Raw genomic sequence first — 17,600 nt, 5'->3', positions numbered from 1 at the left:
CAAGTCCGACATATATCCAGCTTAAATATCGTCATCCGTACCTTTTGATATGTAATCATCTGGGATCGATGAGGCTGAACGAGCTGACAAAGAGGAGGAAGCACATCCCAATAAAGCCGGACGAACTATCGGTCACCAGCGTGCTCCACCAGCACAACCTCAATTCGATGGTTGGACAGCACAATCGAAAAAGGTAAAAGGAACGAGCTTTAGTTCCACTTGACAGGTTATCCGTGCGCCTGTGACGCGGCCTTGACCGGCATTCGAGCTACTGCTGCCGCGCGAAAGGCTATCACTTCCATCGCATCCAACCAGGCAGCCTGGCTTCCCCCCTCTATGCGGGCGTGATGTGTTTTAATATCCTGAGCCCACCCTTGGTGTGCCGAGTGCGGTCGCAGATCGACTGGGCGCTGTCACCTGTGAAGGGTCCATTAGTCGATAAGCGGCTGCTTCATTGTCAAGACCCGCAAATATCGGGCCCTATTCCCTGCCGACCCCTCGGGTGTAATGATGGTTTTATGTGCGGTGTTTCCTGCCAGACTCACCCAACATCGCAAATATGAAACTCGAAGAGGCTTACCGTACTCCAGAGCATCATTATCAGAAGGCAGAAGCGCCACCCTTTGTAATAGACTTGCTCAGGAACCCTGCGGCCGAAGTACCCGAAGCGAAAAAGGAAGTACTCTTCCCTTCCACATACTGGGCGGAACTTGGCGAGGTGCGTCTCGTTAAAAACAACGAGAAAGAATTTCTAGAGGGAGAGTTCTCGGTGCCAAAACTTGACAGCCTATACGACCATCTATGGCTTGCTGGGCTTCCAGTGCCGCCACGGCCACTGCATTACCAGCTGGTATTGCAGCGGGAGATAGTCGTCTGTGAGAAAATGGACGTGCACCTGGTCTGGGGCAATCGGAGGATACACATCAAGCCCATTCCGTGGTTTCTGTTGTCTCCTGCGTTTTGGGAGACTAATCTGCAGTGTGCAGAGGGTTGCGACTGCTCTCGCAGTCAAGCCTACGGTGACAATCACAGTCAGTAGATATCCCTTACCACTATAGTAAGAGCCGGAGTGTCTGAAACTAACCCAGTAATAGCACATTGCAAGACAAAGACGCAAAGGACCATCGCCCTCGGCTTCCTCTTCACATACACAGCCCTCATCTCATCACAACACGACTTTCACCTCGCCCAAGAAGCCCATCTCATCCCATCCGAGCGCTCAGGCACCAGTGTCAACTGGACGAACTGGCAAACCTTGGTCGAACAGATCCTAACCTCGTCCTCGACCTCCATCTACGAAAGCATCCACCGCCGCTTCCACTACGGCGAACTCCGCGCAAACCGCCTAAACGCAGTCTCCCTACTAACCAGGCAGACGTACTTCCTCAACCAATGGCCTGATTACAACAGCTTCATTCGCGACCAGCTAGGCTGGCTCGCCGCAACGACCATCTACATTGCACTGGCGTTGTCTGCGATGCAGGTAGGCCTGGCAACGGAGAGGCTCGAGAAGGACAGGGCGTACATGGCCGCGGCGTACGGGTTCAGCGTCTTTGCAATTATAGGACCCATTGTTGGCGGTGTCCTTATTGTTTGTGTTATTCTGGTGGTTGGGGTGGTTAATTGGAGGTTTCAGAGATATAGGGCCAAGCAGCGGTTTAGGGTTATTATGGGGAGTGTTGTTGAACCCCGTCTTCGAGCGAGTGCAGCGAGACAGGGGCTTGAATATCGTATTCCCACCGGAGGGGCATGACTACCCACGAAACCATACGATTCAGAGGCTAGTACTTGATGCCTGGATATTCCTCTTACGGTAGAATACTATTAAAGTATATACTCTTAAAAATTTAGAATTCTAAACTAATAAGTGTCATTATTGCCTACGGCCTAGTATTATATCTATGTAGCAGACTTGTCAGTCACAAGTTATTGTATACTATTTCTCGTGTAGTAGAATGCCAGTTATATATTATAAATAATAATACGCAGGATAAGTGCAAGTAGCTTGTAGCTATCAGCTTGTGGAGCTACTGCATAAACTATATAACTTAAGGTGAGTAGAAAGCAGCTCCACTAATACGGCAGAGTAAAGTAACGCATGTTGCTCCGCCTGCTCCTCTCCAAATTTAACGGCCCACCGCACTTTTTGGTTTCCTACACTTTCGGATTTAAGATTGTCAGCAATGGAAAGTGCTCATAAAAATTACTGGAATTAAGAGATTTCGAAATCATCAAGTCACCGCAGCTGGATTGCTAGCCTGGACATGTATTTGCGAGTAACTAATGTATTATGTCCCAGCAGGTCCCAGGCACCCTGACAGGGATCTACTCAGCGTATTACCAGTCAAGAATGAAATAAGAGCCGCGAACTTATATCTACGTGCATGGGACAGGAAGAAATACCAAGAGATTTCTCATACCACCATAGTAATAAGAAAAAAAGGCCACGTTTTAGTTACATTAGAACCTCACTGCTTGTTCCCGTACTCCTCGTCAGTCACTGCATCATGCCACGTTGTGTTGCCCAAGCCGACAACCAGGTGCGTCAAGATAGAGCCATCATCTGCTCCATGCCAATGCGTCGTACCCGCCGGTGCCCAGATAACGTCTCCTGTCTTGATGCGGCGGGGTTGACTCCCCTTATCGCAAATCCAGCCGGCGCCGGCCACCACCTTCAGGAACTGGCCTTGCCCGTGGGTGTGCCAGTGTGTCCGGGCGCATGGAGTGAAGGTAACATTGGCGATGGCAGCTTGGTCGTCCTTGTGTATGAGGTCCACATAAACATTGCCAGTGAAGGTGGCGGTAGGTTGAGAGGTGGTATTGCCTCCATTGGAGGAGCCTTCAATGATGGTTGATTCAGGCATGGTGGAACGTAGCGTGCTTTGATGTGGGTTGACTATTCAGTTTATAAATCAGACTAGAAATATAATCGAAGCGACTGTAAAAGGGGTTAAGGATTTGATTGAAGAATGGTAACATACGTTTTGAGACTCGAGACAGTCTCGTCAGAAAGCTTCTGATACTGGGTCGTTGCGGTAGAGAAATAGGTCCGTCAGTCTTGTCCTTTGAAACGGCGGTAATTGTCTCCTTGATAAGAAGACTAGTCGTCCGGTAATCGGCTCATTTTTGGGGTTTAGCGGATTTCACGGCATATTGAACGTGCCATTACTCCAAGATGACAACATACCGAAGCTTACAGACATAGGTATGTATCAGGCTTATGCTCCACTCTAGACGCTGAAATCTGGAACTAAGGCTGGCGCTAATGCAAGTGTATTAGGCGCTAAGGAATAAACCCGTGTCCATGTATGGATCCCTCAACGCTGGAATCCAACAGGAAAAGATTGCCATCTACCCCGGCACAGCAGGAAAGTCAGTTCTACAACCCATTCACCACGCATACAATTATCTCATGGAAATGGTCAAGGACGATGTCGCGGGGCAAGGGCTGGATTCAAAGGGGTTCTTTGATATCACGGGGTTGCAGAGGGAGACGAAGATTGATCACCTTGCCGGGGGTGTCTGTTTAAAGATAGGGTGTAGTTTGATATATTAGGCACTGCATGATGTAATGAAAAGTATTGTTCACAAGTACTATTCCAAGACGAGTAGGCCTTACAATGTACCCTGAAGTTCCTCTACCTGCGTGACATCTTCAATAAACACAGCACCGTACTCTCTCATCCGCTGTATCTTCTCCTCCATATTGATTGCCAAACGCATCCTCCCAAAATCGCGTGGCAGTTGTTCAGCACTCGCAAATCTCAAAACCCATACACCCACTCCATCCGCCGGCCAACCAAACACTACCACCTTTTCTTCTTCCTCTGTGGCCTCCCTCATGCCAATCTGCACCTCAACCCAATCCTCCCTACTTGGCCACCACCCTGCACCAGTCCGTCGCAGGAGATTACAAAACCTGTCTTCCTCATCGGCACTGGGTGAGCGCTGCGATACATGAGGGCGCGGGAGCGACAGGAAAAGCATGTCGACAAGGTCGGCGTCTTTCCTGAGAACCCCGCCAGTGGAGGGGTAACCATAGACAACACACCCCTCTGTGCTGAAGACGGTTCGTTCAGTCGTTGATGGAGGGGGGTTTGTGGGGCATGAGACGACGTCCTCTCGGTCACCTATCACTGCTCGTCCACCAAAAATAGGCAAACGGTTCACGTTGATGGGGAGGACGCGGCCAACGGTTTTTTCGCAGAGACTTGATAGAAGGTTGAGCATGATACTAAACTTCATGTTTCAACCAGGCACCAACGTTGGGTTTCAACTCTCATCAAGAAGGTGGAGATTGTCAACGGGTGACAGGGGCTTGATTCTGGAAGCTATTTAAGGCGAAGAAGACGTGAGGGGAATACCAGGTAACGATAATAAAGACAGGCAGCTACCAACTTGGGAACGGTGCCATGGCCCTTTCAGAACTAGCTTGGGAGTATTACCAAGCCTTTTGATGCCAATTGTTCAATTGGCAAATTGATTGCTCAGTAACTGAATAGAGAATAGTAGGAGATCAATTAACACACAGTTACAGTCTATCTACTCGTCACGTAGCTGACCCACGGCACTAGGATGCAGAGGGAAGGCACATATGGAAACGTTGTTGCTTACCAAGGCGAATGGACCCTGTCAGGACGTGTCTTTACGTGATAGTGCGATGCGAAGGTTGGTACCATGTAACATTTTACATATAAACAGCAGACGAGCAGTTAATCCACTGTAAGGAGTCCTCAGAAACAGTCTACCTCTGTTCCCCACATTCTACGTTTGTAGTTTGCCAGCATCAGAAACGAATGTTACAAAACATGCCAGCCAACATCACAAACCGTCCTAAATGGCAGTGCTATCTTAGCGTGATCGTCCCGCCCAGCCCAGTCATGGTCGAATGTCCCGGCCTTGACGAATGCCTCGCTATCTTTTACACGATGCAGAATAATTCCGGCCATTCGCTCGTAGTGAAACACAGTGCATATGGCATGAGCTTCGCCACTGAACTTGCATATCCACTCCTGCAGTGGGAATGTGCGGGACACAGTGTGCCTGGAGGTGGTATCCTCTGGATCATTGCTCTCCATCCAACACTTCGCCTGGAAGGGTGTCTTGAGCACCATTGTATTAGATGCAATGACCGCTACCCTGGGCAGGAAGACGCTCCCGTCGAGCTGAACCCGCCAGCGGCGTACAGTCGGGTCATGAAAGTCGCCAACATGATCCTTGTGGGGATGCACATAGGATTTGAGAAGGCCGGAAGGTATAGGCATGAATGGGAGCATCGTGCCCCTGAGTGGATAGCCGGGTGCTGGTTCTGCCGTATCCTCATCAATAACTAAAGTGGCGACCGTGTTGGAGCAGGAGAAGAATGGCGCACCCACGAGTTTGCGGACTTCCTGAACAAAGTCGAGTGGGTAGAGACCGAGAACTAGACGATCAGCGTCCTCCGGCGATTGGAACTGTCGAAGAGTCTGCCCGCGGAACCAGCTGGTTGCCCCCAGCGCGGACATGACTGCTGGCGCCCTGGGGCTTGTGGATTGGCGATGCACGCCCAATATGAGACAGTCAAGTCGACTGTTTCTGGCAAGGAGGTGCATTTGGTGGTCTTCATATCCTGATATCAGCGTCGCCACCCCAGTTGGGGCGTCTTGGATGTCGGATAGCTCGTTAAGGAGTGTTATGAGGCTGTCGAAGGTAATGAGCAGCTCATTACCGACTGTTAGAGGCCGCCACTGCTTATCCAACAAGATCATATCGGGGCGAATAATGATTTCCTGAAGGGTCCACAACGAGGTAAACCATGCAGGCGCCATCGTTCTCTGTGCGACCTCTTCCACAGGCTCAGTCCTGTCCATGAGGTCACAACGGGATGATGCTGATTGCGTGGCAGTCTCAAGCGCATCGTATGCCTCGCAGAGATCTTGATATATAACCGAACTGTCTTCGTAGGAACGCTTTAAGAATCTCAGCCCCAGCCAAGCAGCAGCCTCCGCGGTATTGTCCCAACTGGCAACGTCGTTCATCCATATGGCCGCGGCGCTCGAGTTCCTGAAAATAGCCAGCTGCCTTGGTAATTCAGCCTTACAAATGCGTGCTTGCCAGTCAACAGACATCTCTTGGGGTATGCAGAAGAGATCCAACCACAGATATGGCTCTGCAAAACCGGCGTCCATGATCAGCTCAGGAAGCTGCTTAACATCGTAACTAGTCAACTTGGGAACCTGCCATGGAACGCCGCGCACACTTTCCGTGGCACACCCTTCCCTCAGTCGTCCCCACGTGTGGCTTATTATAGCGTATCGAATATCCGGTCCGCGAAGGCCTGCAGTCTCCACTGTACGACGGAGCTCGATATCCCATAGATAATAGGGCAGGCCGACAGGTTCGTCGGAGCTCAACCAGTGACAAGGATTGAGGATGCTGGGAAGCGGCCGAAGAAAGTCTTTTACCTTGGGGTTTGGCGGACACGCCGTGCCAGCATTGTCGAATGAACTGACTTGTATCAGCGCGCGAAGCCCAATTCGTTCCAAAGCTGCTCGACCACTTGCAAAGTCCCGAACCGTGGCGATGTCTACGTCTAGGTCCTGCCATTGTGCGGAGGGGTCGAATTCGATATAGTAAAGGCTGAACATCGTTTTGTGATACGAGGCCCCCGTCGATTCAAGCATGTCTTCTTTACTCCTTTCGAGGAATTGTATAGATTGCTTGCAGTTACAGCTGTCCCCATTGTAGGACAGTTGTCGCATTCTGCCCGCGTCATTCAAGTAGACCAAATCCCTCTCAAAGCATAGATCCTTCAGCTCGTTAAAGTGGAAGCAGAATGTCTCCCTGTCGGACGCACTGAGGGCCAATAGAAACTGATGTCGTTTGATCGCAGGCAGTGCAGTGTCATACGGTCGTCCACTCCACCATTCTGCCAGCAGATCCAGAACAGATGCCTGCGTTCGATCGAGTGCCTCTACCACCGCCGGAACCCGATGCGGCGATTCTCTTGACCCGAAGCGCAGTAGATAGAGAAAACTTCGGAGCTTATGCCACTCAGCGTGCTCTTCAGATGCTGGCGGCTCCACAAATGGCGCAACTACGACACGGAGAGGCTGAAGCGATGCTTGGGTGAGCCAAGAGGTGTGCGAATCCGAATCCGAATCCGAGAACGATGAGGGTGAGCTGGGGGGTCTTTCTGCGTCATGGCCGATGTGGTCTTTGTCTTCACCATCGCTGCCCAGCACCGCGGCCCCGGTGTCACTCGTTCGAGGGCGTGTAAGAGGGCCCTGATATGGCTCAGAGCCGTCCATCTCCTTATTAACGGACCTTTGGGTGATGTTGTTTGAGTATCCATTTTAGCGCCGCCCAACTGCTACCTGAACATGTTACGCTTGATCTTCAGCCGCACACGAGTAGGCGCCCGACCCCGCGTAAGCGCAGTGTTGTCATGGACCAAAAACAAGACCGAAAAGAGGAAATTTACATTGTGCTATTATCTAGGCAACGCTTGCTTGGTTGTATATTGACCGTAAATCTGTCAATGTACACGCGACCACAGGGTGTGGAAAATAAGCTTGCAGTTCACCTATCCGTACTTAGGCCATAGACAAAATGTGGTTAGGAGTGAGACAAGCGCCGGCTGCTGCTTTATGGGTGATGTAAACTAAATCCTGGGTAAGTGCAGATGAGAAGCTTAAGATATGGAGTGGCAGTCCGGGGCTTATTTCGTCGTAGTCCGTGGCCGTAACCCTAAATCATGTCAAGCACGATCTCGTCTTCAACTCTTTGTGTTGTCACCACCACCTACGGTAATCAAAGGATGACCCGACAGTCCTGCCAACCGACCCATATCCTTTATCAGGCCAGCGAGGCTGCAGCGTCCATGCGGCGAGCCCAGCCCCCGCGGTGAAGCGTGAGACTGCACAGCCACGGGCGATATCCCTAGCAAAGAGCCTCTTCCCCTGCTTCTCCTGATACTAAACTGCTGTTTTTGTCAATGAATTGGTTGCTTGCAATCCATCATGAGGTCCCTGGACGACTACTCAGTTGGATGGATTTGCGCCGTTCCTTTGGAGACGGCTGCAGCAAGTCTCGTTTTGGACGCAACTCATGACGCGCCGCGGCCAGAGCACCTATACCCTGGGTGAATTTGCATTGCTGTCTCGTGCCTATGAGCTGGGGCAATCAGGATCAACTCCGCAACAGGATGACTTATTGGTGCCTCCTCCAATACCACCGCGATCGCTTGAATGCCAAGTGGAATTCAAGCAGCATGACGCTCGAGTCAATTCCACGGCAACGAGGGTCGGTGCTCAATTTCACTTGGTTCTGCATGAGAGGCCAGGACAACTTCCGTCCCACTGAAGGAAATGATTGGTCCCATTACAACCCCCGGAAAGGATGACCCAAAAGGAGGGGAAACATCTCCACAGCCATCTCGTAACGAGGCGTCTACAGTACGTGAGCTTTAAGATCTCCAGCATACATGAAACGGTAACATTATCAATCTTAGCGGGCAAGGCATGGCAGTTACCGGAGGGTGCCCTTTTACCGACCATGTGCCTCGGTTTCGTCTTGTCCGGGGTATATCTATAACTTGACAAGTTTCCCGAGACTTTGACACGGACTGCAACCGCAGGCTTGATTTCTCGTAAGGAGCGGCGCTACTTGTTCAAAGCAATGAAACTATCCATTCTGAAATACTCTGTGTGGCTGGCGCGGCTTGTGCCTTCCACCTATTCGACCACTTTGGGCCAGGCGGGACCTAGTGTGGACGAAGCCACCGAGTTTTCCTTGATTGTAAGCTGAATCTGTTCCTATATTCTCCCTACAAAAGTCACGAAGCAGAACTGACTTTTATCCTAGTACGGGTATCCCCTTCTAGCCTACGCACAGTTCGCCCTTCCTCTATTATCAGGCAAGTATGGCACCAACACTCTCGACCACGGGCGAGGGCTAGCCACCGCTGCGTTCCAGAGCGTCGTACGTCCCAACGTCGACACTCTTTATTCTATGGCCGTGTTAGATCTTTCTGCAAAAGACCTGGTTATTGAAATTCCCCCGATGGGGGATCGCTATTGGGTATTCCCCTTCTATGACCTGTAAGCCAGACCTGGCCACATGCTGCGTGCACAACGAATTAAGGAAGGAGAGAAAAGAAAATAGACTAACGAATCCAGCTACGGCAACAACTATGCCAATATAGGCAGCGTCAGCAACAACAGTCCAGGCAAATACCGCATCAGCTATGCCAACGACATTGGACAAGAACCGGGGATTCAGTTGTGCGAAGAGAAAGCTCAACGCTGTAGAAACCAGGACCGCGACTGCAACGGACTTCGGGGGTATATCAACTCCCCTACACCTTATGGTGCCCTTGTTGGCCGGTTCCTTGTGAAAAACAACGACAGTGACCTGCAATCTATTCATTCCCTTCAGAACCAGACGTCTTTGTATTCGGTTCTTGCGGACCGAAAGCACCCGACTCCTGAGCTGGCCGCTGCCTTGGTGAATGAATCGCTGTCGAGCGATGTCCCAACGAGAATTATGCAGATGGCTGCTCGATTCACACCCTTTAATCCTTCGCGCAATATCTCTGATCAGCCGCGTGTAGAATGCATGCTGCGCAAAGCTGGTATTCACGACGGCCGGTTTACACCGACCGGAATTAACCTGACTGCGATAGCTGAAAGATCCCAGCAGGATGTGCTTCGCCACGCCTCCAGTCCGCCAATGGTAGTCGATCTCAAAAATAATTGGTATGGTATATCGCCGCCTGCACAAGGAGACTATGGCACAGACTACAAGGAGCGGTATTATATTGCCTACTATGGATATCTAGCGCTGGTATCTTCACAGGCTGTCTATCCAACTTACCGCGATCCGACGAACGAAGGTAGTGCCACTCTCTTTCTGGCTTCGAAAGAGGCGTACACAATTACATTCAGTAGTAAGCCTCCGTTGGCACAGGATGGATTTTGGAGCATCACTGCGTACGATGCAGAGCAGTATCTGATCCCCAATCCACTTAATCGATATGCTTTAGGGGACCGCTCCGACCTTACCTCACAGTGTAGCACTGGCCCAGAAAACGCTAGTTTCCAGATCCTGGTGCAGCCCGCAGATGCTGAACCTCCTCAGAATTGGACATCAAAGTAAGTTGGCCTGTCCTGCTTGGTACATGAATCGTAGGCCAACCGTAATCCTATAGCTGGCTTCCTGCTCCTGCTGGAGGAGGGAGATTTTCTATTACCTGTGCGTATCTATCCCCGTTGTGCGCGATTTCTCTAATGTGGAGTTCTTCGAAGTTCGCCTCTACGCTGTTAACTCATCATCGACCGATGGCGAGTGGGCATACCCGGTGGTGCAGAAGGTCGAGGCCATTATGGCGGCATAATCCGACAGAGTCAATATGCAGCACAAGTTAGGCTACTGTAGAAGCACAATACCAGTTCATGCATCAGCAACTACCAGCGTTGCTCTGGCACCATAAACGTTCCTTCGCGCACCAAGTAGCTCTTTTCTAAACTCCCCCAATACTGGCTTCCTATCACCATCAACTCCGGCGGCGGCGCAACTAGCTAGATCTTGTTCTTCTACAGCTCGAGAATCTCGAGCCCAATAGAGACCCGGCAAGTAAATAGGATCACTCGAAACCAGAGACCTCAGTTTAATTCCCATATAAAATCTCCGTGCGGAGACACCGTGTTGTAAGCACTCCGGGGCATGCACCACGACTGGCTTATCCCGGGCCCGTCCGACAGTGCCCCAACAGAAGATGAACAGCACTGCAGTGCCTTGCGCGAGCTGCCAGCATGATCATAGCTCTCTAGCTGATAGTAGCGGGCTCCATGCCTAAGCACAAAATACTCACACGAGGCAATGCCTTCGCAGATAGCAAGGCATTATGCATTGTCAGAAAGGTTTACGGCGAAAAAAAGAGGCCATGGATTCTGGTCTTTCAGGGAACAATATGTATCAGACTTTGGTAAGCCTACATTGAGTCATCCACGGAATTTTCATTCATGATGGGCTACAGATTAACTACCGTAACGGTGGACCACAATTATAATACTGGTAAGACACCACTTCTAACCGACAAGAAACCAACTCCCAATCATCTGTCATAACCGTAATAGAGCGACCGCGCAAATAACCTCCCCGGACAGGAGACTTAAAATGCTTCAGAAATGCCTCTGGACCTGCTGCCTTCGCGCATAACGTCTATACTTCTCGGCCGTCTTCACCCTGGCCCGCTTGCCGAAGAAGATCAATAAAACCGGAAGAATAGCTAAAGATAGCGCAATCATCCCAATAAGGATGAATGTGTTCCGGATTCCCATTCCACCAATCCAGTCTGTGAAGGCGAAGCGGATGATTGCCGCGAAGCCGTTGCGGATGAAGACCACCGCGACTAGGGCGTCGGCGAGGATCTAAAGAAAGTTGTTGGCGCTTGTGCTTTTCACATGTTTTTCTAGGTATGCAAGGGGATGATGGGGCTGCATGATATGCGATGCGATGGTTAGAAGGACTGTGCTCACCTCTGGATAACTGTCAGATAGGTACGTCAAGGCGACGTCGGCGGTAGTGATGAAGCCGAAACCGAAAAGGCCTTGGGCAAAGGCTAAGATGGCCCAGTGGAGGCCCTTGATTGGAGTGTCAGTGACTGGTTTCAAATATATATATATAAAGGGTCATGGGAAAGTTTACATCCCCGAAACCGATTCCATACAGCAACATAGCAGCACAGTTGATAAGAGCAGCTGGGACGCTCATCCAGAGACGCATCTCAGGCTCGAAGACGCCGTTGTTTCGCTTCGCAAGACGGATAATTACCCAGTCGATCAATGGTGCCATGCTCAATGTGGCCAAGAGAGCCCCGATGAATCCTCCTAGATGGAAGAGGCCGATCGCAGAAGGACTGAAGTCGTAAGGTGGATAGATGAGGAAGTATGCGCCGGCCGAGGCGGACGCGGAGAAGAATGCGAGCATGATTCCGTATGTGGCTGCCGTGAAGGCCACAGCTGGGAAAAGGAGGAGGACAATCAAGGGCTGATAGAAGTGTTGAAAGATTGGACCCGGTGTTCTCGTAACCAAGGCCAAACGTTGGCGGATGGATTTCCGGCTTGGTCTGCCTGGCTCAGCTGTATTCTTGTTGTCTTTTGCGTCGGTGCTGTGAATTGTGGCTAACTCTTGTCCAGGTGAGGTCGTCGAGCCATCCAGGCTTGGGCAGTACTTGGATTCTTCGAAGAAGAACAGCACGAGAAGGAGATTCGCACCCAGGAATATGGCCACGATCCACCACATCCACCTCCACCCGAGATCAACGACAATATATCCGCCAGCTATAGGACCCCCTGTCGTCCCAATACTCTGCATGAGGACGAAAACACCGTTGAGCCGGCCACGTTGATGAACGAAAAACAAGTCCACGATGGTAATCATTACAATAGCCTCGCTGATCGAGCCCGCCAGGCCAGCGAGCAGACTTACACCGATCAACTCTCCAGCCTTGTGGAAGTTGGCCCACCACACGGCACAGGCGAACTGGACAGTTGCGCTGAGCAAATATATTGGACGCCGACCGAATTTGTGCACGCAGGGGAGGAAGAAGAGACAGCCTAACGCGAGGCCGATAAAATTGCTGCCGCTGGCCATGTTGAATGTCGCGTAGGTTAGGCCGAGCTCCGCTATGTATCCCCTGTACGCTAGGCTGTTGATGTCGACCAGCACGAAGGTGAAGCAGACGTAGCTGCAAGTGAGGGCAAAGTTGACTGCCTTGCGCAGAGGGGACCAGTTCTTGCCAGCGTTAGGCCCGGATGCTGTACCATAAGGTGCAAAATATCTGGGAATTCATACCAATGGGTCATCGGGGTCGTCTGAGGGCGTGGGGTTCAGAATTAGTTCTGTAACAGAGGCCCGTCCTTCCAAAGGTATAAGCATAAGCGGGCGGATGTCAACAACGATGGCTCCGAGAAGAGCTGAACTTACGGTCTTCAAGCAAGACAGTTCCTGGTGGGAACGTGCGTGATGAGGTAGAGTCCCGGCTTTGGATATCCATTGTGGGTAAAGGTGAAGCGAATGTTGTAAGAACAAGGGCGTAGATCTGAATCTTATGCACTTATCGTCTTCATGTCGAAGCCAGACTTGTTTTAAATAATTACGAATCCGTTCGTTCCCCATCCTTGGCTGGTGCGTATGCTTTAAGCAGGGTGGAAATTCGAGGAGCAATCTAATTTACACGTAAGAACGTCTACACACCCCGCCGCAGAGATAAATACCCAATCAATGCCGGTGGAAAGGCGGAGAAATTTTAGAATAAACTCCAGAAACTACACGATACCAGATAGTACGAGTTCAATACGCACTGCAGCTTGGTAGTAAGTGGCATTTGAGGAGGTACTGGTATGGACTAATGGAAGCTCGTCAGTACGCTCGTCATTATATCTACTAGAGAGGAACGCTAATTTCTGGATCCTCTTCAAACAGCTGAAAAAGATATCTGGTTCTTCTCTGGTCTCTTCCGGCCCACACGCGCCACAAGAGCAGACGGAGGTTGGCGATAAAGGGATAAAAGTTCGACCCAAGGATTCGGGAGACGAGCAACAGTATTCTCTGCTTCCCCATCATGTCATGCATTTCTGCCCCTGCTACCAAGAGTATAAGCGTCATATTGGGTGGATATCGGCCCGCTACAGTCAGACAATGCTCCATCTCGTCGACGATTAACCTTGCAAGATCTTCGGCCTCGGCGTTTCTTTCTCCAAACGGATATCTCAGCCTATGTAGAAAGAGTAGAGCGCCTGTACGGTGGAGACTGGCTTGGGTGATAAGAAGGAACATCTCCGCTCCCGAGAAGCGCTCGCGAACGGTTTGTGACACAGTTGGCGCCCACGCGTTGAGTTCCTCTTTCAGCTCATCGAATGAGCTCGGCAGGATGCTGTGCCCATCACAAGCTCTAATGGATGCACCTAATAGACAAACCCGGTAAAGGAGTGGCAGTAGCGGACCACATAGACCCGCTTGCTGGTCAACCCAACACGGATCCTTAACTCTGTATTCAATGACCGGCACCTGCGCTCGCAAGAGAGACTGTGTCGTGTCAAGAAAGACAAGATACGCAAGCCCCATAGTACCTGATTCGCTCAGTTGCTCGGAGTAGTAGGATGATCGAATCAGTGATAGCGTGAATCGGCAAATACTGCTCGCCGATCTGCCTGATATCAAACGATGAAACGTCACCAGGCTCATTCCGAGGGAGAGAAAAATGCCTACGTGCTCAGGCCGGCTAATGCGTGCATCGCGGAGTGTTTGAAGAGCCGACGCACAGCTAGACCAGTCTGCGTCGCTGCAGGGTGTTTTATTATTGGCGTTGCAGCGCAGGAAGACTCGAGTGACCGCGTCGTATGGTCTCAGAAGTAGTGCGGGGGCTTCTGCGACGCGGGACCTGATTATGCGATACATCTCCATGCTCAGCCGTGGTCCGAGTGAAAAGAAGCTGCAGATCCTGGAGGCAGTGCATGCTAAAACCGGCCCAAACAAGGTCTCATGGCGCAGTATCGTTGTCAGAGCTAGTTCCTGGGCGGATTGGTCGGCCTGATGGATAAGCGCTTGGCTTTCTACCGGGTAGGATAGGAAATGCGGAGTATTGATAGACGATGATGGCAATCCAGGTTCGCCCGAGGATTCAAGAGGATCAGGGGTGAGAGTCCTAGGCTTGGGCCCTCGCTTCCCCCTCGGCCGGGCAAAGGTGCATAACTTGTGGAGACGGTAGCAGCGATAGCACTTAGCCGCGGGGCCCGATAGACACCGAACTTTGAGGGAATAGCATCTGTCGCAGGCATGAGAGGGCGCCATTGGGTTCTAGTTCAACGAGGGCGTGTTGCATAGGGTGTGGACGCAGAGGTTGGTGCAGTTGATAAAAGCTACGCGGAGGAACCCACCTACTAGTTACTAGTCACGAAGTCACGAAGTCAGTCGTACCGGTAAACGACATGGAACAGAGACGAATTAGAAGCAGTAGCGAGGCGGCGAAACTTCTCGGGATGTTAGCGCCATTTCACCTTGCCCAATGTTTAGATCGCTGACCCCAACCCCTCCCCTGCCTGTCATGGACCGACGCATCTACCATCCCACTCTCCATGTAGAATAACTACCTGTCAGTCCCGCTATAAGTAGACTCTGGCTGCGCGCACTGGCAGCAGTTTCAAGCCCTATTCATTCTTTCACACTAGGGTCACTTAGGGGTGTATATATTCTTTCAGATATCCATCCGATATATTCACCCGATCTCAATCGCCATGACTACCAACCAGGCCTCATGGGAAGAACGGGTCTTCAGGAAGCAAAGAGAGTGCTTCAACAAAATTCCACTAGAATGGAGAGTCCCGGACGACTTGCTGTCTACGTTCAAAAAGCCCATGTCCGAATATAAGCACGATTTCATCCGAGCAAATCTCATTCGCAGATCCGGCATCTTGACAGCTCGAGAACTCAAGATTACAGAGAACTATACAGTCCGTGAGCTTACCACCGAGTTGGCAAAGGGCGCCTTGACGTCCGCAGAAGTGACTCTGGCGTATTGCAAAAGAGCGGCAGTTGCGCAGCAGCTGGTATGCTATGTTTAATTCAGATTTCGACCTGGAGCCCGGTAGGACTAGTGTATGCTGACACTGTGGAACAAAACAGGTTGGATGTCTAACAGAGACCATGTTTCCCGAAGCACTAGAGCGAGCTCAGTATTTGGACTCCTTACGTGCGCAGGGGAATCTGGCTGGGCCACTGCATGGCCTTCCTGTTAGTATTAAGGACAACTTCCATTATAAAGGGACAGAAGCGACAATCGGAATGGTGGCGTTTATGGATGAGGCCTCGAAGGAGACCTCGCCATTAGTCGATATCCTTCTAAGGCTTGGAGCGGTGATCTATGTCAAGACAAACGTGCCTCAGACGATGATGGTACGCCACCTTCCATACTGTAATGTCTCTGGTTACTGATGAGCAGCGTTAGACCAGTGAAGCCCAGAACAATGTCTTCGGCCGTACGCTGAACCCCTGGAATACAGCCATCAACCCGGGAGGCTCAAGCGGTGGCGAGGGAGCCCTAATCGCACTGCGAGGGTCACCCTTGGGCGTTGGCACTGATATCGGCGGTACGAGCATCACCCATGTCCATACGATGACTCAAAACTGAAAGCAGCCATTGACTACAAATTCACAGGCTCGATACGTATCCCTGCCCTCTGCTGTGGTACCTACGGCTTCCGCCCGAGCGCCTCGCGCGTTCCCAACGGCAAAATGCGGGCTTGCAACACCCCCGGGATGCGCTTCATACTCTCCGTTGCGGGCCCTCTCTGCCTGGATCTGGAGGGGATACAACTTTTTTTCGAGACGCTCTTTGCCGCGCAGCCCGCCCTCTATGATTCCACCGTTCTCGATATTCCCTGGCGGAAGCTGGACGCCCTCCCTCCGAAGAAAAAATTAAGGATAGGCGTCATCCCCGAGCACCCTGCATTCCCCCTCCACCCTCCGGTGCGCCGCACGCTAACATCAGCAATCACCCTTCTCAAAGCAGCAGGCCACGATCTGATCCCCCTCTCAACAGCGGAAACCCTGATCATGGAGCTCAACGAAGTAGCCATGCACCTCTTCGGCCTCGACCAAGCAGCCATTTCGCACGTCGTCGCCGCAAACGAGCCTGTCGCCCCCGCAATTCTGCATATAGGCACACAGGTTGAGCGTCTGCGATCATTCCACAAGTCAACTATCTCCCCTGATCCCAGTGGCCTGGCTGATAGTATGGGGAAATTTACGATCTTGAATGCCCGCCGTGCTGAACTTCGCGACAAATATAGGACGTTGTGGCGCAAGTACGGCCTTGATGTTTGTATTGCGCCGCCGGCGCAGAGCACGGCGGTGAGGCATGATGGATTTGGCTTGGCGCCGTATACGATATTCTTGAATTGTTTGGATGTATGGGTCCCCCTCGACTGTTACTCTATTTCATGTTTCTTGCTTAGCTGTGCAGATGGTGGGTGGCTAATCTATGGTGGGCAGTACCCGTCTGTTGTTATTCCTTATGGGAAGGTGGATGAGGTTGATAAGGGGCGGAAATTTGAGCTTCGACATAATCAAGTAGGGCCGGGGTGTGAGTATTGTCAACCCCTTTGTGGATGGTTTCAGGAGTACTAAGTCTTTTGCAGATGACTATGATTTACTCAAAGGTGCGCCGTGTGCGGTCCAATTGTTTACAACCACTCTCCGCGATGAGGAGTGCTTGCAAATTGCAAAGATGGTGAACGATTGTTTGAATGGGGAAAGGCAAGTACATACATGCTTTCTGAGAGGCCGATATAACTGACAAGGACCGAGTAGATCGTTATTTCTGCCTCATACCGGGTTGGCCGAGGACCAGGTCAATAGTATGGACAATGGTCCCGATAGCAAGCTCTAGGCGGAGCGAATCGTAGATGCAGGAACAAGTTTTAACATCAACACTATATGTTATCCTACCTACTGCCGGGCCAGTACGCTAGCTCGCTAATTGAGATTCAACTTATTCTGCATCTTAAGTTAATAGAGTGCTAGAAGTGGTCGACAAAACTTCAAGGTGGCGTCAGGCT

General features: G+C 51.2%; 7 protein-coding genes across 7 annotated transcripts; 3 read left to right on the top strand and 4 right to left on the bottom strand.

Moving 5' to 3' along the window:
- Positions 1–559: 559 nt before the first annotated feature.
- On the top strand, positions 560–1,753 carry APUU_81004A (uncharacterized protein; the record flags this gene model as incomplete). Its single annotated transcript, XM_041697348.1, has 2 exons — positions 560–1,031; positions 1,095–1,753. 2 exons carry the CDS (start codon positions 560–562, stop codon positions 1,751–1,753), a joined length of 1,131 nt encoding a protein of 376 aa, XP_041562887.1.
- Positions 1,754–2,468: 715 nt separating this feature from the next.
- Positions 2,469–2,864, bottom strand: APUU_81003S (cupin domain-containing protein; the record flags this gene model as incomplete). Its single annotated transcript, XM_041697347.1, has 1 exon — positions 2,469–2,864. One exon carries the CDS (start codon positions 2,862–2,864, stop codon positions 2,469–2,471), a length of 396 nt encoding a protein of 131 aa, XP_041562886.1.
- Positions 2,865–3,615: 751 nt separating this feature from the next.
- On the bottom strand, positions 3,616–4,245 carry APUU_81002S (uncharacterized protein; the record flags this gene model as incomplete). The annotated part of the gene is made up of 1 exon (XM_041697345.1): positions 3,616–4,245. The coding sequence occupies one exon, from the start codon at positions 4,243–4,245 to the stop codon at positions 3,616–3,618; it is 630 nt and encodes a 209-aa protein (XP_041562885.1).
- Positions 4,246–4,799: 554 nt separating this feature from the next.
- Positions 4,800–7,289, bottom strand: APUU_81001S (uncharacterized protein; the record flags this gene model as incomplete). The annotated part of the gene is made up of 1 exon (XM_041697344.1): positions 4,800–7,289. One exon carries the CDS (start codon positions 7,287–7,289, stop codon positions 4,800–4,802), a length of 2,490 nt encoding a protein of 829 aa, XP_041562884.1.
- A 1,369-nt stretch (positions 7,290–8,658) lies between these two features.
- Positions 8,659–10,137, top strand: APUU_81000A (uncharacterized protein; the record flags this gene model as incomplete). The annotated part of the gene is made up of 3 exons (XM_041697343.1): positions 8,659–8,778; positions 8,845–9,080; positions 9,159–10,137. The coding sequence occupies 3 exons, from the start codon at positions 8,659–8,661 to the stop codon at positions 10,135–10,137; spliced, it is 1,335 nt and encodes a 444-aa protein (XP_041562883.1).
- A 1,025-nt stretch (positions 10,138–11,162) lies between these two features.
- Positions 11,163–13,039, bottom strand: APUU_80999S (uncharacterized protein; the record flags this gene model as incomplete). Its single annotated transcript, XM_041697342.1, has 5 exons — positions 11,163–11,411; positions 11,520–11,624; positions 11,689–12,777; positions 12,838–12,902; positions 12,970–13,039. 5 exons carry the CDS (start codon positions 13,037–13,039, stop codon positions 11,163–11,165), a joined length of 1,578 nt encoding a protein of 525 aa, XP_041562882.1.
- A 2,239-nt stretch (positions 13,040–15,278) lies between these two features.
- On the top strand, positions 15,279–17,338 carry APUU_80998A (putative general amidase; the record flags this gene model as incomplete). The annotated part of the gene is made up of 6 exons (XM_041697341.1): positions 15,279–15,590; positions 15,667–15,936; positions 15,989–16,130; positions 16,199–16,950; positions 17,035–17,125; positions 17,181–17,338. 6 exons carry the CDS (start codon positions 15,279–15,281, stop codon positions 17,336–17,338), a joined length of 1,725 nt encoding a protein of 574 aa, XP_041562881.1.
- Positions 17,339–17,600: the final 262 nt, after the last annotated feature.

Source organism: Aspergillus puulaauensis, chromosome 8 (assembly GCF_016861865.1).
Source record: "Aspergillus puulaauensis MK2 DNA, chromosome 8, nearly complete sequence".
NCBI lineage: Eukaryota > Fungi > Ascomycota > Eurotiomycetes > Eurotiales > Aspergillaceae > Aspergillus > Aspergillus puulaauensis.
Note: the sequence above shows the minus strand (reverse complement) of the source record. Positions and strands in the feature narration are given on the sequence as shown.